This window comes from Lepisma saccharinum, chromosome 1 (assembly GCF_977018435.1).
Source record: "Lepisma saccharinum chromosome 1, izLepSacc3.1, whole genome shotgun sequence".
NCBI lineage: Eukaryota > Metazoa > Arthropoda > Insecta > Zygentoma > Lepismatidae > Lepisma > Lepisma saccharinum.
The window spans coordinates 184,028,703-184,045,995 of NC_139229.1; the positions used below are offsets into that span (position 1 = coordinate 184,028,703).

The 17,293-nt window shown below is 38.1% G+C and overlaps 1 protein-coding gene across 3 annotated transcripts in view; it reads right to left on the reverse strand.

The window, feature by feature from the left end:
* Positions 1 to 2,210: 2,210 nt before the first annotated feature.
* The window catches only part of ArfGAP3 (ADP-ribosylation factor GTPase activating protein 3), a 50,346-nt gene continuing 35,263 nt past the window's right edge, over positions 2,211 to 17,293 (reverse strand). The window contains exons 10-12 of one of the 3 annotated variants that reach the window (XR_014443982.1): positions 16,112 to 16,327; positions 10,560 to 10,650; positions 2,211 to 2,824 (exon numbers count right to left, since the gene is read on the reverse strand). Coding sequence is in view for 2 of the 3 variants with exons in the window: in XM_083144155.1 (XP_083000281.1) it covers positions 2,807 to 2,824; positions 16,112 to 16,327 (234 nt within the window). In the remaining variant the exon portion in view is untranslated. Of the gene's footprint in view, positions 2,825 to 10,559; positions 10,651 to 10,793; positions 10,823 to 16,111; positions 16,328 to 17,293 lie in introns of all 3 variants that reach the window. The other 2 variants (XM_083144163.1, XM_083144155.1) reach the window with 2 other exon arrangements.

Here is a 17,293-nt window from a genome sequence, read left to right on the forward strand (position 1 = left end):
TTTTGTGTTCATTATCCTCTCTACGGCACAAATATAGCTTCTTTTGTTTTCGTAAATTTCATTCTGAAGGGAATTTTATACTCAATATAGGTGCAATGTAGTACTTTTTCAAACCTTACATTTATGACATCATGTGATGCTGAACACTAAAACCCAGAGGTCCATAAAATTGAACATGAATTCAGAGTTTATAGTAGGCAATGCTATTCACACATTTCAACAAACAAAGGACTTGCAATTTCAAGAACTTCAAAACAAATTTGGAAAATATGTGGTAGTCAATTTAACATAATAATGAAAAACTAACAGTTATACAACCTCAAGGCTCCTGCAACTAGTATAAATTCAAATGCCTCCATGCATACGGAAATATAATGGCCGTTGACTAAGCAACTACATCAGGTCTTACGTGACTTCTTAGTTCTGCAACTACCAGGTAAAGGGAGAAATCTGGCAGGCATTGAGGCCTGTGGATTCTTGTTCAGGAAAACTTACTTGCACAATGTCCAACAACTAGCTTGACGTGCATGTTGCATGTTATTTTAGGTGCGACTCCTTGTGGATGGGTTTCTTCCAGGTCTCGTGAAGGTCTCTGATTCCACCCAACAAAATTTGTTACCCTACAGTTCGAGAGTTTTCTCTCCAGGGTCCAAAAATGTAGTCTGAATAGATTTGAAAGTGTCCAAAATGGACACACCTACACATTGTTACTGGGGGCATTTTGAACAGCATATAGTGAATTACTGTTATACATATGCTTATCGATGCATAAAACAGAATCTGGAACTCAGGATTCATGATGAGATCTACGCAGTTGCATAGAGCGATTTCAAACATGAACATTATTTTGTTGAATTGCATTAAGAACAATGAACTTTTTATAAAATGCTTGCCCACAAACATATCCTTCAAACTTTGACGAACGATTTAGGATTATGTCTGGAGGGGGAGGGTGCTAGTACAAGAATGAAAATCAATTACATCCAACCAAACATTTTCATTCAAAACCAGACCCACATCTTCATCTACTGCATTGACAATACAGTTTAGTAGATGCACGATGCACCACCTACATTATCCAAAGAGTATTATTGCAACACAAGATTCCTCAGGTCTTACAATCTGAAAATTGGTGAAAATATTAACTCGTTAAAAAATGGACTAAGTGCTTTCATGGACGTCCGCAGGATTTTTTCCCAGTAATAGTGTCGTTCCCTCAAAAAACATTGCTTAAATTTGAATTTATCATATTCATGCAACAATTAACACATATTATTGTGGCTAAAATCAAATTATATGTCAAAAATATAAAAGTTTTGGTTGACTTTCATTTTCCAGGAGGGCATGGCCACCCCTTGCACCCCTTTCGGATGGCAATGGGTGCTTTGCTTCGTTATTTCTTTACATTACCAGAAATTAAAACAAGCCACATCATTCACTCAAATTGGCAAAATTGCTTTGCATTGTAACACTGCAATTTTCAAGCTCGGGGCCATGGTGGCATTGGTGAAGGTGGCGTTAGGAAAATATCATAATCCATTTAACAAAACCCAGGGCCCATACTCAGGGAGGACAGTGTATTTTCAGACAGGCAATAAATGGCTCTTTTCCGAGGTCCAACTCTTCATGTCTATGACAGTTAGGAGGTGCTTAGATGCAGATAGTATGCAGTGGTGGTAACGTACTTCATTTTAGACAAATGCAGGAAAGAACAGATAAACAGACACAGCTTTTTGATTTTCAGAGCTTAATAGGCTGGTTGACCAGAAGCCAGTCAAATTCTTACAGTAGTATCTATAGTAGGTCACACGTCAACTACCTAAGGGTACCATGCTGGTAGTGAAGATATAAACTGTTGATGTTATCTCATCACCAACATTACTGATTGATTGATTTGGTTTATTTCACTTTTATTTTTCTGACACTTTTGGCTAATCGTGAAAATTGGCGATACCATTAAATTGATGGAAGGGCAACTACAAACACAAGTGGATGGCTCACAACATGAGACTCGCAGAGGACTATACTGGGTGCGAGTGCAGATGCTAGCGTCTCATTAGTTTGCAGTCCAGGTACCACACAGAAGTAAGCTTGGCATTTGGGTGCCTTCCAAAAGGGTCACAACTAAAACTTGAACAGCATGGCACAGAAATAACTCCAAAGTATCTAACATACAAACTGGGTGTGAGAGAGACAGAAATAAAAACTGCCTTGGTTTCTTTTATTTATTACGCAAATAGTTATTAGACCCAAAAACCTTAACCTAGACTTTACAATTTATCATGTACATTCATAATACTTCTGTGAAGACTTTGCACAATTTTTTATCTACTTTTATCTTACAATCACATACAACTGTTTTTTATTTTAAAAAAAGATCCCCAAAACTGATAATAAATGAGTGCATCCCAGTAAGAAAGAAAGGGGGGAAAATATATATGCATATAAACCCACAAGAGCCTCAAAATAAAAATGACCCCAAGAAGATATTGACGTGAGTCCATCCCTCATAGAGCCCTGCGAAAATTGCAGTTTCATTTATGGAAAGCCGACTGATGCTTATGATGACTCTTCTGGTTCCACACACGATCCGCTTGCTTAAAAGTGGCAACACAATTATTCTACATGTGCAGCATTTGAGATTCCAATACTGCTGATCCACTTGTGCTGAAGAATAAAATTACAAATCCGGAAGGCACGATCACTGTCTTCCAAAAATAATTTACAATAAAATAAGGGCCACTGACACTATGTACTTCATCTTCGGAGTTCAGTTGTTCCCGATTCCTATGTAAAAAGATTTCCTTCAATATCCATAACGGTCCTGGAAAAATAAAAGCAAATTTAGGAATGAACAGATTAATCAATACACTATTGGTATCAGATGACATACGTATATAGCTGTAGTGTTTTATCATTAGATGTGCCTATAATTTTATAATCCAATATATCTACTGATAGTCCCACACATTATGTACTAACTCTAGTGCAAAAGTCAGGCATTTGTTTTTGTTTTACATAAAGGTATCCGTGAACCCTGGCATTACAAAGTAAATGCCTAATTACAAGGGTCGTTCAAGGTTGACCAGGACTTTTATTTCTAGACAGGAAATATACATACATAGAAGCACCAAACTATGTCAGTTTTTCAAAGTATTCCCCCTGAACATCCAGACACCGTTGCCGTCGTTGTGGAAGTTCCTTGATGCCTTTGGCGTAGAAAAAAGTAGATTGGTGTTGTAACCACTGCAGGACAGCATTCTTGAGTTCCTCATCTGTCTGGAAGTGCATCTCGCCCAAATGCTCTTTCAGAGCCCCAAACAAGTGGAAATCACTGAGGCATAAATCTGGACTGTAAGGACTGTGTGGTAAAACCTCCCAGTGCACGCTGGCCAGTGTTGTTTGAATCAAATGGACCGTGTGGGGCCTGGCATTGTCATGGAGAACAATGACGTGTTTCGACTACATTCCAGGTCTTTTCTTCTGAACAGCCCCACGTACAGCACCGTGAAGCAGTGTTGAGTAATACTTGGCATTAATTGTGGCACCCTTCTCCACAAAATCCACATGGATAACACCTTTCATGTTCCAGAAGACTGTTCCCAAAATCTTACCGGCAGACGGCAGCGCTTTGCTTTTCTTGGGTGGAGGGGAACTTTTATGACACCATTCGTACACTGTTGCCCGTGACAGTGTTTGTTCACCATACTGTGCTTGCAGTCTACGCCAAATTTGAGCAGGTTTCACCTTCTCCTTCACGAGAAATTTCATTATACACCGCTGTTCCACAGCAACATATACACTACTTGCCGCCATCTTTGTTTACACTACTGCGCATGCGCCAAATGTGTTGCAAAGGATCATGGTTACTCGCAAGGAATCATGGTCTGTCCTGCTCTAGTAATGCAGTGCTACATTGATTCATTAATATTTTACGCACGGAAGTCCTGGTCAACCTTGAACGACCCTTGTATAATTATCCACTTTTTTTTCCAAACATGTCCTCCTCTGTGGCCGTGAGGTCTAAGGTGCTGTGCTTGGACACAAGCTGTGTCCAAAAGGTATGAAGTACATACTTGAAGTATGGTCTTCACGGAAGTGACGTCACCTAGTGCATTTTGAAAGTACCAAGTACACAAGCAATTGAGACCATAGTTCAGACGACGGATCGTTGCAGACTTGGTCACGTGATTTCTGCACTCGTTCATTTGTTTGAAATCAAGGATGTAGAAAGCCAGCAAGTTGTTGGTTGAAGTTCTTGTAATGTGTGGAAATGTATGTATAAGAACATTTGTCGTCAGTTTTATCTACTGATTGTATTTGGTGCAGCAGTTGAAGTGCAATTCAAAAGACTTTCACCTCCAGTCTACGACTTCAAGACCATTTTCAGAGGATGCTAGCTTCAAGTACGGTAGGTATTGCACCTTTCGGACACGGCCTCAGACTGCAGGACGGCATGGTTCAGTCTCTGGGTTTTCGGCCTGTGTATAGGACCGATGGCAACCCACCATCGTGAGGAAATTTGGGTGCTATGAGTGAGTAGCGTAACCCTGTCTGGGAAATATCTTATAATGGCTGATGGTTCAACATGCTCACCCCACACCACTCCATTACAAGTTGAAGATATCTACACCTCTAGGTAGGATTGTGGGAGGGAGACTAGTAGTTGAGAGATAGGCCAAGTCCTGTCGAGCCACGGGTTCTTTCTCCAAGCATGACATACATTAAACAAGGGAGTAAATGATCCAGTCAAGTTCATCAAGGAACATTAGTAATTTTACATCGGACTGGTAGAATTGGTAATTACAATTAGTATCCGTGATTTATCAATATCGGCAAATATGTCCATCTCTAATACATATTTACTAAGTGTGCTTTTATGGTGTTAAATTTTGAAATTATCCACTCAAATTTGGAGAATATGTTTTAGACTTCCTATATTGAAAATGGGGGTATTTCTTTCTTTATTATTTCAGTGTAGCATAAAAATCATAAGGACAATCAGAAAAGTACTTGAAACAAAATAACAGCTCAGACTCTATACAGAAGGATAGATAACAATGGTGATGGGACTCTAGGTAGTGACTGCATTGTACCCAACAAGATCTGAGGATTAGGCACTTGAATCCTTAATGAAGATTACAATCATTTTCATATATTATTTTTTATCATTATATAGTAATCGCATAAAAGGCTTCAGGCTACACCAAATATTTTTTTTCAATTGCTTTAACACACAACAAAAAACAAAAAAAAAAAAACAGAAAATTCTCAGATCTTAAAAGCAACTTTAAAAAAGATCCGTAACAAAATTCTGTGAACTGATAAGACCTACCAAATAATATCTCAAGGTAACAATCTACTCAACTCATCTTATTCTGTGAGGCAATAAACATCAAAAGTGACCTGTCGATATCTCGGAAACTAGCAAATGTGATGATCTACAATTTTTCACAAATAAATATCTTAGTCATACTAGTTTAATCCAATTTGTATAATTTTGATTGACATGTCTGTCTGTCTGTGTTGGGTTAAAAATTGAAAGTCAAACAATTTGCATATTTTTTAATCCTTTAGTACCTCTGAAACCAATCAAACTATAAATATGGAATTTGGTGGGTTGAAAGAACTGTGAATTCACCACATGATGTGATCTCCACCTTCTCAATCAGCCTGTCCATTTGTCTCTTCCAGTTGACAATCAATACCTGTCAATTTCTCAGAAACATAAAATCTGGTGGACAGAAACAGCTACCTAATGTGACATAGGAGATCTTGATCAGATCAGATTTGCTGTCTGTCCACAGAGAAGTTAAGTGAAAGTTAATAATCAATATACGCTTAACTTTCAATATCTCAGAACCAAATAAAGCTGCAAACAGGTAATTGTGTATGTAGAAATTTTAATGAAAAATGCAGGCTCAACTAGGACTTGAACCCGGGTCTCTGGCATACGCCAGCCCAGGCTTTGCCCGATTCCACACAGGTGAAACATTGGCAGTCAAAAATCAGGAGAAGCCAGGATTGGGTTGGTAGCTCAGTTGGTATAGCAATGGCATGGTATGCCAGAGACCCAGATTCAAGTCTAGTCGAGCGTGCCTTTATTGCTAAAATTTCTACATAGTAAGTCTCCTGTGAGTGCCAAATCATAATGTAAGACCTAAAGATATACAGGGTAAGTCAAAATGATGGACCCGATTACAGAAATTTATTCTGTGAAATCTAATAAACATATGTTATTGTGAGACATGTTAAGGTTAACTTTCAAAGTTTAGTTTCCACGCAGTGTTTCCACTTGCTATCGCTAGGAGTCAGAAGCGAGCAGTGAGCAGGAAAATGGCGTTGACTGGAGAACAGAGATATTTCTGTGTGCTTGATTATCATGTGAACAAGTCTGTGATTAGTGTGCAACGGCATTTCCGTACAAAATATTGGAGAGAACCACCTACGGGAAAAGCCATTCGTAAGTGGTCTGAATATTTCAGAGATTCGGGCTGCATCTGAAAATGAAAATCGACTGGGGAAGAGACAGTGGAATGAATGCGCACATGTTCCGTGCAGAGTCCACAGAAGTCCACCTACCGGGCAGCGAGAGAACTTCAACTTCCACAGAAAACTGTCTGGCAGGTTCTGCGGAAACGTTTACAAATGAAACCCTACCGCTTGTGGGGCACTGGAACAACGTTGGATAGGCCAAGCATCTCCGGAGGATCGACCTCTCCTTCATTGGCCACCTCGTTCCCCCGACTTGACCCATGTGATTTCTTCATGTGGGGTTTTGTCAAGGATCATGTTTACGTACCACCACTTCCAACAACATTGAATGACCTATGTGCCCGCATCACAGCAGCCATTGCTGATACTGACCGCAACATGCTACACAAGGTTCGGCAGGACATAGACTATCGGCTTGATGAGTGCTGTGTTACGCGAGGTGCTCACATAGAACACTTGTGATTTGTTTGAAAAAAACTTTGACAGTTTACCTTTCTTAGCACATGTCTCACAATAACATTTGTTTATTATATTTCACAGAATAAATGTCTGAAATCAGGTCCATCATTTTGACTTACTCTGTATAAAGTATCAACTTATTTCTAGATTTTTTTCTCAGTTGGTCCATCCATTGTCAATTCATATCAATAATCAGACAGTTGAATATCTGTTGATTACTCGGAAACTAATGCAGATTAAATATATAATTTCATGAACTGAAAGAATACCAGGTGCTGATATAATGGGGTCTTTTATCACTCAATTGATCAGCCATTCTACCAGGCAACAGGACTTAAAAATTGATAACAATCTGCAATATCATGACATTCATGTAGTCAATATAAGTCAAAATATATTTTATGGGTAAAATGTCATAAAATAAACGTTTTGTAAAAAACATCAATCATATTAATTTAGCTAATCTGGGAAACTATCTGTGCTGCAAGATGATATTTTTAGATCAAAATACATCCGATGTACTTACAAGTTATGTTCATAGAAGGTAATATAGTCTTATGTACATTGATAAGTTTTTAGTTCCATTCCTTCTAAAATTTAGCACTGATTAGGTACTAATATTTAGTCCATTGATTTCATTGGACTTACCCATTTTCTCTGTTGCTGCATATTGCTGTCAGTTATGAAGTTGTACACTTCAAATCAATGGGTCCCAACCAGAGTACCTTGCTATACTAACTAACTCTCTAGGCTTCTTAAACCTAAAGGTTTATGGCTGCAGCAACACAAGCCTTCCATCTGCCCCTATCCTGGGCAAGATCAATCCAATCTTTTCCATCCTTACTGATATCCTTTACGTTCATCTCAACGTTATCCCTCCATCTTCGTATTGGCCTTCTTACAGGTCTCTTACAATCAGGTTTCCCAACAAGAATCCTGTATATTCTTCTTTCCTCTCTCATTCATGCCACATGGCCTGCCCAACTAAGTCTTCTTGATTTAATCATTCTAATAATATCTGGACATGAATACAAATTATGTAGTTCTAAATTATGTAACCTTCTCCATTAACCTGTCTTGTCACTCCTTTTAGATCAAAAATATTTTTCAAATACAGTCAACTCTCGATTCTACGACCCCGGGTATAACGACCCTCTCGAAGTAACGACCCTTTTCCCGGGAACCGTGAAAAATTTAGAAAAAGATAGAAAAAATTGAAAAAAAAAGTTGAAAAATTGAAGGAAATCGGCCGAAAAATGCGTTGTTCTTTTCCCCACTCATTTCCTTCATGAGCGCTCTACCGCTCACAGTTGGGTCTGAACTAAAAATAGACACCACCACACCATGCTTGAGTGATATCGAATAGCACTTGACCTCTGCCCTCCCCTCCCTCAAGCGCACCAATGTTACCCCGCACCCGACGGCCGCTACCCAACGCGCCAGGCTTGTTTTGCCACGCTTTCTCTTGGATACGCGAGAAGAGATCGAATGTGCTTGGATGTTATTTTAAATCGACCTTTTGTTTCCTTGTCCTAAGAGCTGCTGAAAACTCGCGGGGAAGGGTGGGAGCAGCCCGAAATGACTGCTGGACTTGCAGTCTTTGCCAATGTGTATGGCAGGTCAAGCTCTCTCATCGATAAATACACCACCTTGAGAGATAAGATTGCAGGAATGTTCGAAAATACAGATGTGTGGCGCTTGGAAGTCTGGCCCATCTGTCCAGTTCAGCAGGTTCCCGTGAGTGAGCAACTCTCGGCCTTGTAGCCGACAACTTCCGGTAACCGCTTTCATTCAAAATGTGTTCTTTGTTCCCTGCAACACTTCATAAAAAAGCTTTTCTCTTCCGCCACCTGTTGCTCGAGTGGCTCGAACTTCCAGCGGGTCTCTTTGTTTTTACGATGCAGCTGGCACCAGTGTTTTGTCTAGCGTCTGCTAAGCTCTTGCTTGCAGATAACAGCGATGACTCATCCAGCGGGAAGGAAAAAGTTATTGTTTTGAATCTCGCAAAGCTGTTTTGATTATAACGAAATTCGATCTCCAGAAAGCAAAACAAGAGTTAAAATAACTTCATGTTCTGCCCCTTCTGATAAGCACAACTGTAAATTTAATTTACCTTTCTTCAGAACCATTCATGTGGAGGAAAAAAAAAGTGTGTTCAATGTAGGAATGGTCGCTGAGACTGATTAAAAATAAGGGGAAAACGTTTGGAGGGGTGGGTGTTTGACATCGAGAATACTCCTAAATCCAACATTAAATCGTCCGTGAGAGTAAATAACGATCTACCATTTTGATATGCAGTTTCATAAAGCTTGTTTTCAGTTCATTTTATGCTGATGGGCTAATCGGGACTAAATATACAGTTTAAAGTGAAATTCAATTCCAAACCCGAATGATTATCAACTGCCACCTTGTTTAATGACCTGTCCTACAATACGCTTTGGGTGAAAATAGATCGCAAGTTGCGCATTTCCTTTTTCACGCTGGATTACAATGCAAGTCAAGGAAGGAGTTTGGACTGCTCCCTTGAATGGGGAAGGAGGGTTGAATGAAGTTGGTTGAAGCAAAGGAAAGTGACTTTTTTTTTACGATGTATTTTACACAGCCGAACCAGAATGAAAATTACAGCCCTGCCTTTATTTTTTTGTCTGGTACCTAGAGAGGTTGTGTTGTTTCTCCCGAGAGATCTAATCTTACCAGTTAATCTTGTAACAGACAATGAATGCTCCAGTAAACCCGTATAAAATCCAACATTCATTCTGCCCGATTATCTCCCGACTTTTGCTGGCACCAGTCTGACTGGTGTCAAGATTCTTAGAGTTTCGCTTGCAATAAGCGAGAGATTGTTTTCCTTTCCATAGGTCTCAGTGGAAACGGGTTTCTCATTAACTAGAATTGTAAGAATTTCCTGGAAAAGCAACGACTGTGCACAATTGAAACAAAGTAACATTATTTTAAATTATCTTTTGTGAAAACTTTTTCATGTTCTATTTTCCTTCTCACAACACGCATCCTGTGCATAACAGGTTGTATAACTACCAGGATAAATGGTGTTACCATCTCCTAGGCATCTTTGTGTCCGTTTGAGCTCCCTTTAAGCTGAAAATTGGTGCAAATTCCTATAACGACCCCTTCGAAAATAACGACCCTTTTCCCGGGAACTGTGAAAGGTCGTTGAATCGAGAGTTGACTGTACTCTTAATTGATGTTCCTCTTTCAATGTAAGGGACCAACTTTTGCATCCATATAATACTGCAGGCAAAATTACTGTTTTGTATATTTTAAGATTTACTTTCTTAGATATTATATGAGAAGATAACATTTTATGAAGAGAAAAGTAACACGTATTTCCTGAATTAAGTCTTCTTTTTATAACTTTGCTATATTCTTGGCAATTACTAGTCACCTATCATAAGAGAATATTAACTGTTCCTTGAATTCTACGAAGAGAAGCATATTTTTGTACACCAGTTTCATTTTTATATACGTAACAATTGTATTAAGTAAATCAGAAAATAACAAAAAGAACATGGTTTGCCTTGAAAATATTCATGTAAACATCTAGAAGCCTTTGTGTATTTGCACAAGAAGATATAAGTTGTACTTACATTTCAAGAAGAGAATACACATGAACATGCATGCATACACACAAACATCCACCCACTTGCACATACACGAACACACACACCTTTTTCAGTGCTGAAACACAGTAATTTAAATACCTTTTAAAACATGATTAGCTTAGTGCTGAGTATATTGTGTACTATTTTAATAATAAAAAGAACAGTACATTTACTTGTTCATTTAAAACATATACACTGAGTACTACAATCAGAGCTTACCACAGAATCTATCCATACTGTCAGTTACGCTACAAAATCAGAACAGAGAAAACAATCATTACAATAGTTCACCACAATTTCTAAATAAATACATAAAATAATTATATTGTAAAAACATTATATACATTCTACAATGTAATAATTTGTTATTTTACTACTAAAAAATTATCTGTGTTAACTGGTTTCATTTACAGGAAAACCTCATTAATACGAAGTTCAAGGGATCAAAAAAATGTCAACTTGAAATTAAATGACTTCAAGTTATCCAAACTTTTCAAGAAGGTACCCGTTTTTTAGGTAGAAATAAATTATCCCCATAATGGATGTTTTTAAACTTGGCAATAGCTCACAAAATAAGCTTTATATGTACTATGTAATAATGTTGTAAGTTTAGAAACTGTATTGACTCTCAAGTACGCCGTACAATATTTTAGACTAAAATGTGACACACAATGAGGACATGCAGCTTAAGCAGCCAATACACCTGGGTAAAAACACGTTGGTCATTAAATTTTGCACATGACATAGAAATATGACAGTATGTATTTGGGAAGTCGAGGATGTTATGCACCGTAATTTTTGTACGCACCCCAGTAATTTTCCTATGGCCCAAAAGTTTAGGTCGTCTTACCTTTTCTGCATATACGCATGCGTAAAGGTGGGTGGGGATGAAAGAGCAGGTTGGGACTGGAAGAAACCAGCAGAGATAATTGCCCTGTTCTTCCCTCCACCAAGACAGCTATTGTGAATAACTAAAATCCATGAGGTACCACCGCTGAAAGGTCAGTCCCTGGGGACCCACTTTGTAGAAAGCAGGTAGTACGGGACTACCCGAGCTTGTGCTTGAAATTGGGCTCCAAGGAAAGGGTGTGTGGTTCAGTGTATGTCTCGGCAACCTGACGTAATGTTCTTGTATAAATACGCAGCAGATTTACATCGCATATTTGCATGTTAGTATTTGGGCTGCTTTAGAAGGGCACAGATATCTCAACGAGATGGTAACACTATTTATCCTGTATAGTTATGCAACCTGTTATGCACAGGGCACGTAGTGTTGGAATCAAAATAGAACATGAAAACGATTTCGCCAAAAAGCTAAATGGTATTTTCTTCTAATTGTGCAGTTGTTGCTCTTCCATGAAATTCTTACAATTCTAGTACCCGAGAAACCCCTCTGTATTAAGACCTACAAAAAGGAAAACAATCTAGTTTATTACTACGAATCTTGACAGCAGTCACACTTGCCCCAGCAAAAGTCTGGAGATAATTGGGCAGAATAAATGTTGTATTTTACATGGGTCTACTAGAGTACTGTCCGTTACAGGACTAACTGGTGACATAAGATCTCTTGGCGGAGACAACCTTTCTCAACACCAGACAAAAAAAAAAGGAAAAGTGGGGGGGGGGGAATAAAGCTTTCCTTCATTTTATCACCTCCACACATTCCTCAGCTGTAAATTTCATTCTGGTTGGGATGTCTATTTATCATAAAAAAGTTGTGTTTTCTTTGCTTCAGCCAACTTCATATTAATCCCCCCCTTTCCATTGAGCAATCCAAATTCATCCTCGACCTTGCATTGTAACCTCCCTAAAAAAAAAAAAAAGGAAACACGCAACTTGCAATCTGCTTGCACCAAATGTGGATCCTAGGACAAATTAAACAGTGCTGCACTTGATAATCAATCAATTCAGACTGCTGCTAGCCTAGGATAAAGAAAGAAAAGAAAAATAATCATCCAATCTTTGAAATGAAAGAAATACAGTGGAACTGCCTTCCCTGCCGATTTGCTTTTATTGCAAGCGGTCTTGTGGAGCAGTTAAGATTATTTATTGCACCAGATTGCTTATTGAGATGTCAAGGGATGATGTACAGCAAACAAGGTGTGCTCAATTCAGTTTTCATTAGCAACATGTAGAATGGTTTCAATTCCATTTTAAACTGTATATTTAGTCCTGATTAGCCCATCAGCATAAAATGAACTCAAAACAAGCTTTATGAAACTTGAGCATTTTTAGGTATCAAAATGGTGAATCATTATTTACTCTCACGTTAATCATCGATTTATTGTTGGACTTAGGCATATTCACCCCCCACCCCTTTAAGGATTGCTGACAAAAAGAGGGAGAAGCCAACAGAACACTTTTTTTTGCAAATTTAATGACATCAGCACAGTTGGGAAACCGTATGGAGTGGGAAACGGGAGTTATGACATCCGTAAAATCAAGGTAAACTATTGCTAGAACCTGGATCACAACACATTTAGCAGCCTCACAATCTTTAGTTTAGTTTGCCTATGTGGCTTTGATTATCTGTAACCGTTTTCCTTTTTCATGAATCGTTACAAGGGAACAAAAAACACATTTTGAATAAAAGTGGTTACCGGAAGTTATAGGCTACCGAGCCAGGGAGTTGCTAACTCACGGGAAACTGTAAAACTCGAGCTCAGAGCTAGACAGGTGGGTGAGGCTTCTGGACACCACATGTATGTATTTTTGGAACATTCCTGTGATCTTATCTTGCATTTCTCATGTGACACTGGTGAATATTTCCAAGGTGGCGCATTCAGCGATGAAAGACCTTGACCTGCCAAGCACATTGACAAAGAATGTAAGTTCAGTGGGCCTTTTGGGCTGCTTCGCCCCAAGCTGTTAGCAGCTCTTAGGACAAGGAAAAAAAGTCAAGGTCAATTTAAAATAACATCCCAGCTTTCTTCACATTATATCTTCTCTTCTCAACTAATGCAGATGCCTACTTCGAATTAAGTTTTGCTAAATGGTCTTGTCAACAACTTCATATTAAAAATTATCCATACTGAAACACATAAAAATTCTTATCTTATCGGATGGAAATGGGAAGAAGTTTGGATTAAAGGGTACTTCGTATTAACCAATATCATATTAAAAAGGTTTTCCTGTACTTAACATTAAGTAAAAAAAGAAAAGATTCCACATAAAGAAGAAATATTCAAGACCATAAATGGGTATGGTCGATAAATCTGTCCAAACCATTAACAATGGCTCAAAACAGTGTAAGGAAATGCCACAATGTTGAAATAACATTCAGAACAGCTTATTCTATTCTATCAAATTTTGTGCAGGGTGCAACAGCATTCATAGCATAATATAAAGTTGCAATTAAATGTGCAAAAAAAGTATTTTATTGAATGACCTTAGTAGCTAATTGTACACAAAGGAATGCCATTTACGAGTTAATGTTTAATATGACCCCTGGCAAATGAGTACCATGGGATGTGACATCAGATGCTGTCTGTCTATTAATCATTCTAACTAGGGATGTGCCGAAGCTGATTAGAGATGTATGAAAATCTGCAGAAATTGACATATCGGCATCGGCAAAAGTCCGATATTTCAACTGGTACAGATTATACTAGTGTGTCTACTGCAAATGGCAATTCATGCACAGTATATAGACACTATTACCAGTATCACCATCGTTTCCTACTCAAAATACACTATGAACACTGCCGCACCCTGCGTTTGTATTTGAAAAGCAACATTTCCATGTGCCAACATTGTATCCTTCCCTGCTACAAAAACTTTACCAATTAATGATGACATCAGGCATGTGCAAACTAAGCCACATTAATTTAGGTGATATAGTATGAAGTGAAGCAATATAATGTGTGCCAAAAGCAAGTGAAAGTACACTTTAAAATGTAATTCATTTATGGATGGAAATAGTGTTGTGTTGCATGCCATGAATAAAAATTTCTGAGAACAGCCTGCTTATATAATTTATGCATGTTATTTAATACTCTACTGTTCAAAAAAGTATTGGAGACTTTTTCCTGTGAAACCAGTTGAAGCTGGGAGATGAAAATCACCATACAGTCGGGTTAGTGCACATGTGTGATTTGTTACTGGCTCACCTGGTGAGCCTTCCTGTTAATATGTATGTTGTTGTGTAAAATGTGATAGCAGTCACACACAATGACTGAACACACTGAACAGTGTTATTGCATCAAGCTTGGTAATATCCAAGTTCAAACTGACCAGCATTCCAGTAGGCCTCAAAAAACCGTACAAAAATCCACATGCCATTGACAAGTGTACAATTTGATCACTAAATACAGTTAGTTGACTATCTGAGAAATTCATAATGAATGAATGGTTAGCGACGATTTGGGCTTAAAAGATTAGCTCTGTAGGCATCAAATAACTAATGGCTGCATCATGACAATGCCCTGCCTCATTATGATCTATGATTTCTTGGTCAAGAGCTGCATTACAGACACTTTCCTGCTTACCTGTGATCTCTGACTATTTTCCAACTGATGATGTTGAAAGGGTCACTATTTGATAGCCGAAAATAGCATAATGACCAAGTGATAGCATTCCAAAACAGGATTAGAAAAATGTTCTTGCAGTGAAAAGACTGCTCGATCAGAAGGGGTTCATTTTGAAGATCACAGTTAAACAAAAAAGGTAAGTCACTTTTCCTCCTGGCTTAAGTTTAGATGAGTCATGAGCAGACCTCATACCTAAGTAATTAATGGCAATATTGTAAGTAAATAAAACTGGCTGGCAATATAAAGTTGTACATTTGATATATGATGTATGATTATGACATGATCCCATAGGTGGTACGTAACAGTAATCATATTATACTCTGAATGTCCACTTTATTCAAGACTCCAACCTAGTTGACACCCAGAAGACCGGCAGAAATAACCAATCCATGCTAAACATGAGGGTGGTGTGCTTGACACAGTATTCAGGGTATTAACAATGCAGTCAATTGCAATCTGTGCAATTTTGCCCCTCCTGACATGTGCAATCTTTTCAGAAGCACTCATGACACTGTGGGCTTCAAAAATTCAGTGTGTGTTGCAGCAGGAAATGAAAAAAAAAAAAACAACCATCCAGGCACAGATAATCATGCCCTTTTTTGAAATTATTAGACTGTTGTTTCTCATACCAATTTTTAACATATTGTTCACCTCAACCATACTTTGAAGCCAAATAGTGTGGTTGCTATCTCTAATCAAGTACATGTATGGCAGATAGGCAAGAAATACTATAATCGGAAAAAATCATAGCCATTTCCTTAACTGCAATAATTCCTGAGCTGCCACCATCTATACATCTCTACTATCTAGCATTTGGCAAGTTTCTCAGTCCACTAAATTATACTCCAAGTAGTACAAGTACCTGCCAAGATTTAGATAGTTGAAAATGATGCACATGGCTTTCATGTATGAGTATTGTTTCCATGTCTACTGACTGGTACCATAAAGCAAGCTACTTTTAATTGGGAATGTCAAGTTTCACCCATGAAAAACCAGCTTGTTCCTTACCTGGAAAGACGACATTACATCACTGGCAAGACTGCTCAATTTTCCTGCTACTTTAGTCACACCTTGCCGTACACTTTCCTTCACATCTTCCAAATCCGGTGTGTGCAGTGGAGAAAGAGCACCACCACTATGAGATCCACGGGAATCTCCAAAGTAATCAGAAGAAGAAATACTTGAGGAACCTTCAAATCGTGCTAGGTTTGTTTTGCGTTCCCACTAAAAAAGAAAAGTTTTAATGTTTATAGCTAAAGGCTAAAAATAACATTTCAAACTGTTATTCTTCAATATAAAATTACTATCTGAGAAACAAAAATACTGTACAATTTTAGTGTACAGCCATTGCAAACTAAATGACTATGTCTGTCCAGTCTCAAGTTCTCCTTGTCCACCTGCTGGCTTTCTGTAAACGCAACAACATGTACGTGGAAAGTGTTGCATCTCGCACATTAAAATGATATAGCAACAAAAAGCAACTGTAATAATGTCATTCAACACTTTGCTGCCATGGTCAATTTGATGTGATATCTCCTGCAAACACAGTAGTACTGTGTCTTCACTACAAGCCAGTTGACAGCTATTCAGACAAGTAATCCTTGAATATGAAAAACATTTTTCAGACTCTTTCTCTATAGATGACAGTAGTTGCACTGCAGCCAGGTGAAAACCAAAATTTACTTGAGCAGTATATTAGTGTTATTGCTGTTAACATTACTGGGCCTTCCAGATGGAGTAGTGGTAATGCAGTCACCTCGTAATCGAGGTGTCCTGGGTTCATTACAGGTCCATGACATGGACCGTACTTTAAATTGTAGGTCCAGTCCTGATTAGCCTTTCTGTGCATAAAGTGGACTTTAAAAATATATTCAATGTTAACATTACAGATTTGTTCAGTGCAATTTGCTGTTCTTTTAAATTGGCCAGTAAAATCAGTAAGTATTCTGTTTGTGAATTTTCAGTTTTGTTTTCATTGTTGTATTCTGGGGGTGGATGACAGACCTTTTTTTCAGTTCAATTAAAGATAAGTCACACAGTTATGAAAATATTTCTTAGGTTCAGGTTACGTTATCAAATTACCTTTGTTTACACTGCATTAATCCAGATTGTTCCTAAGTTTAAGTACACTAATAAAGAACATTGTATTATCTTCGTAAAGATAATAATCGTGTGGTCAACAAAAATGGC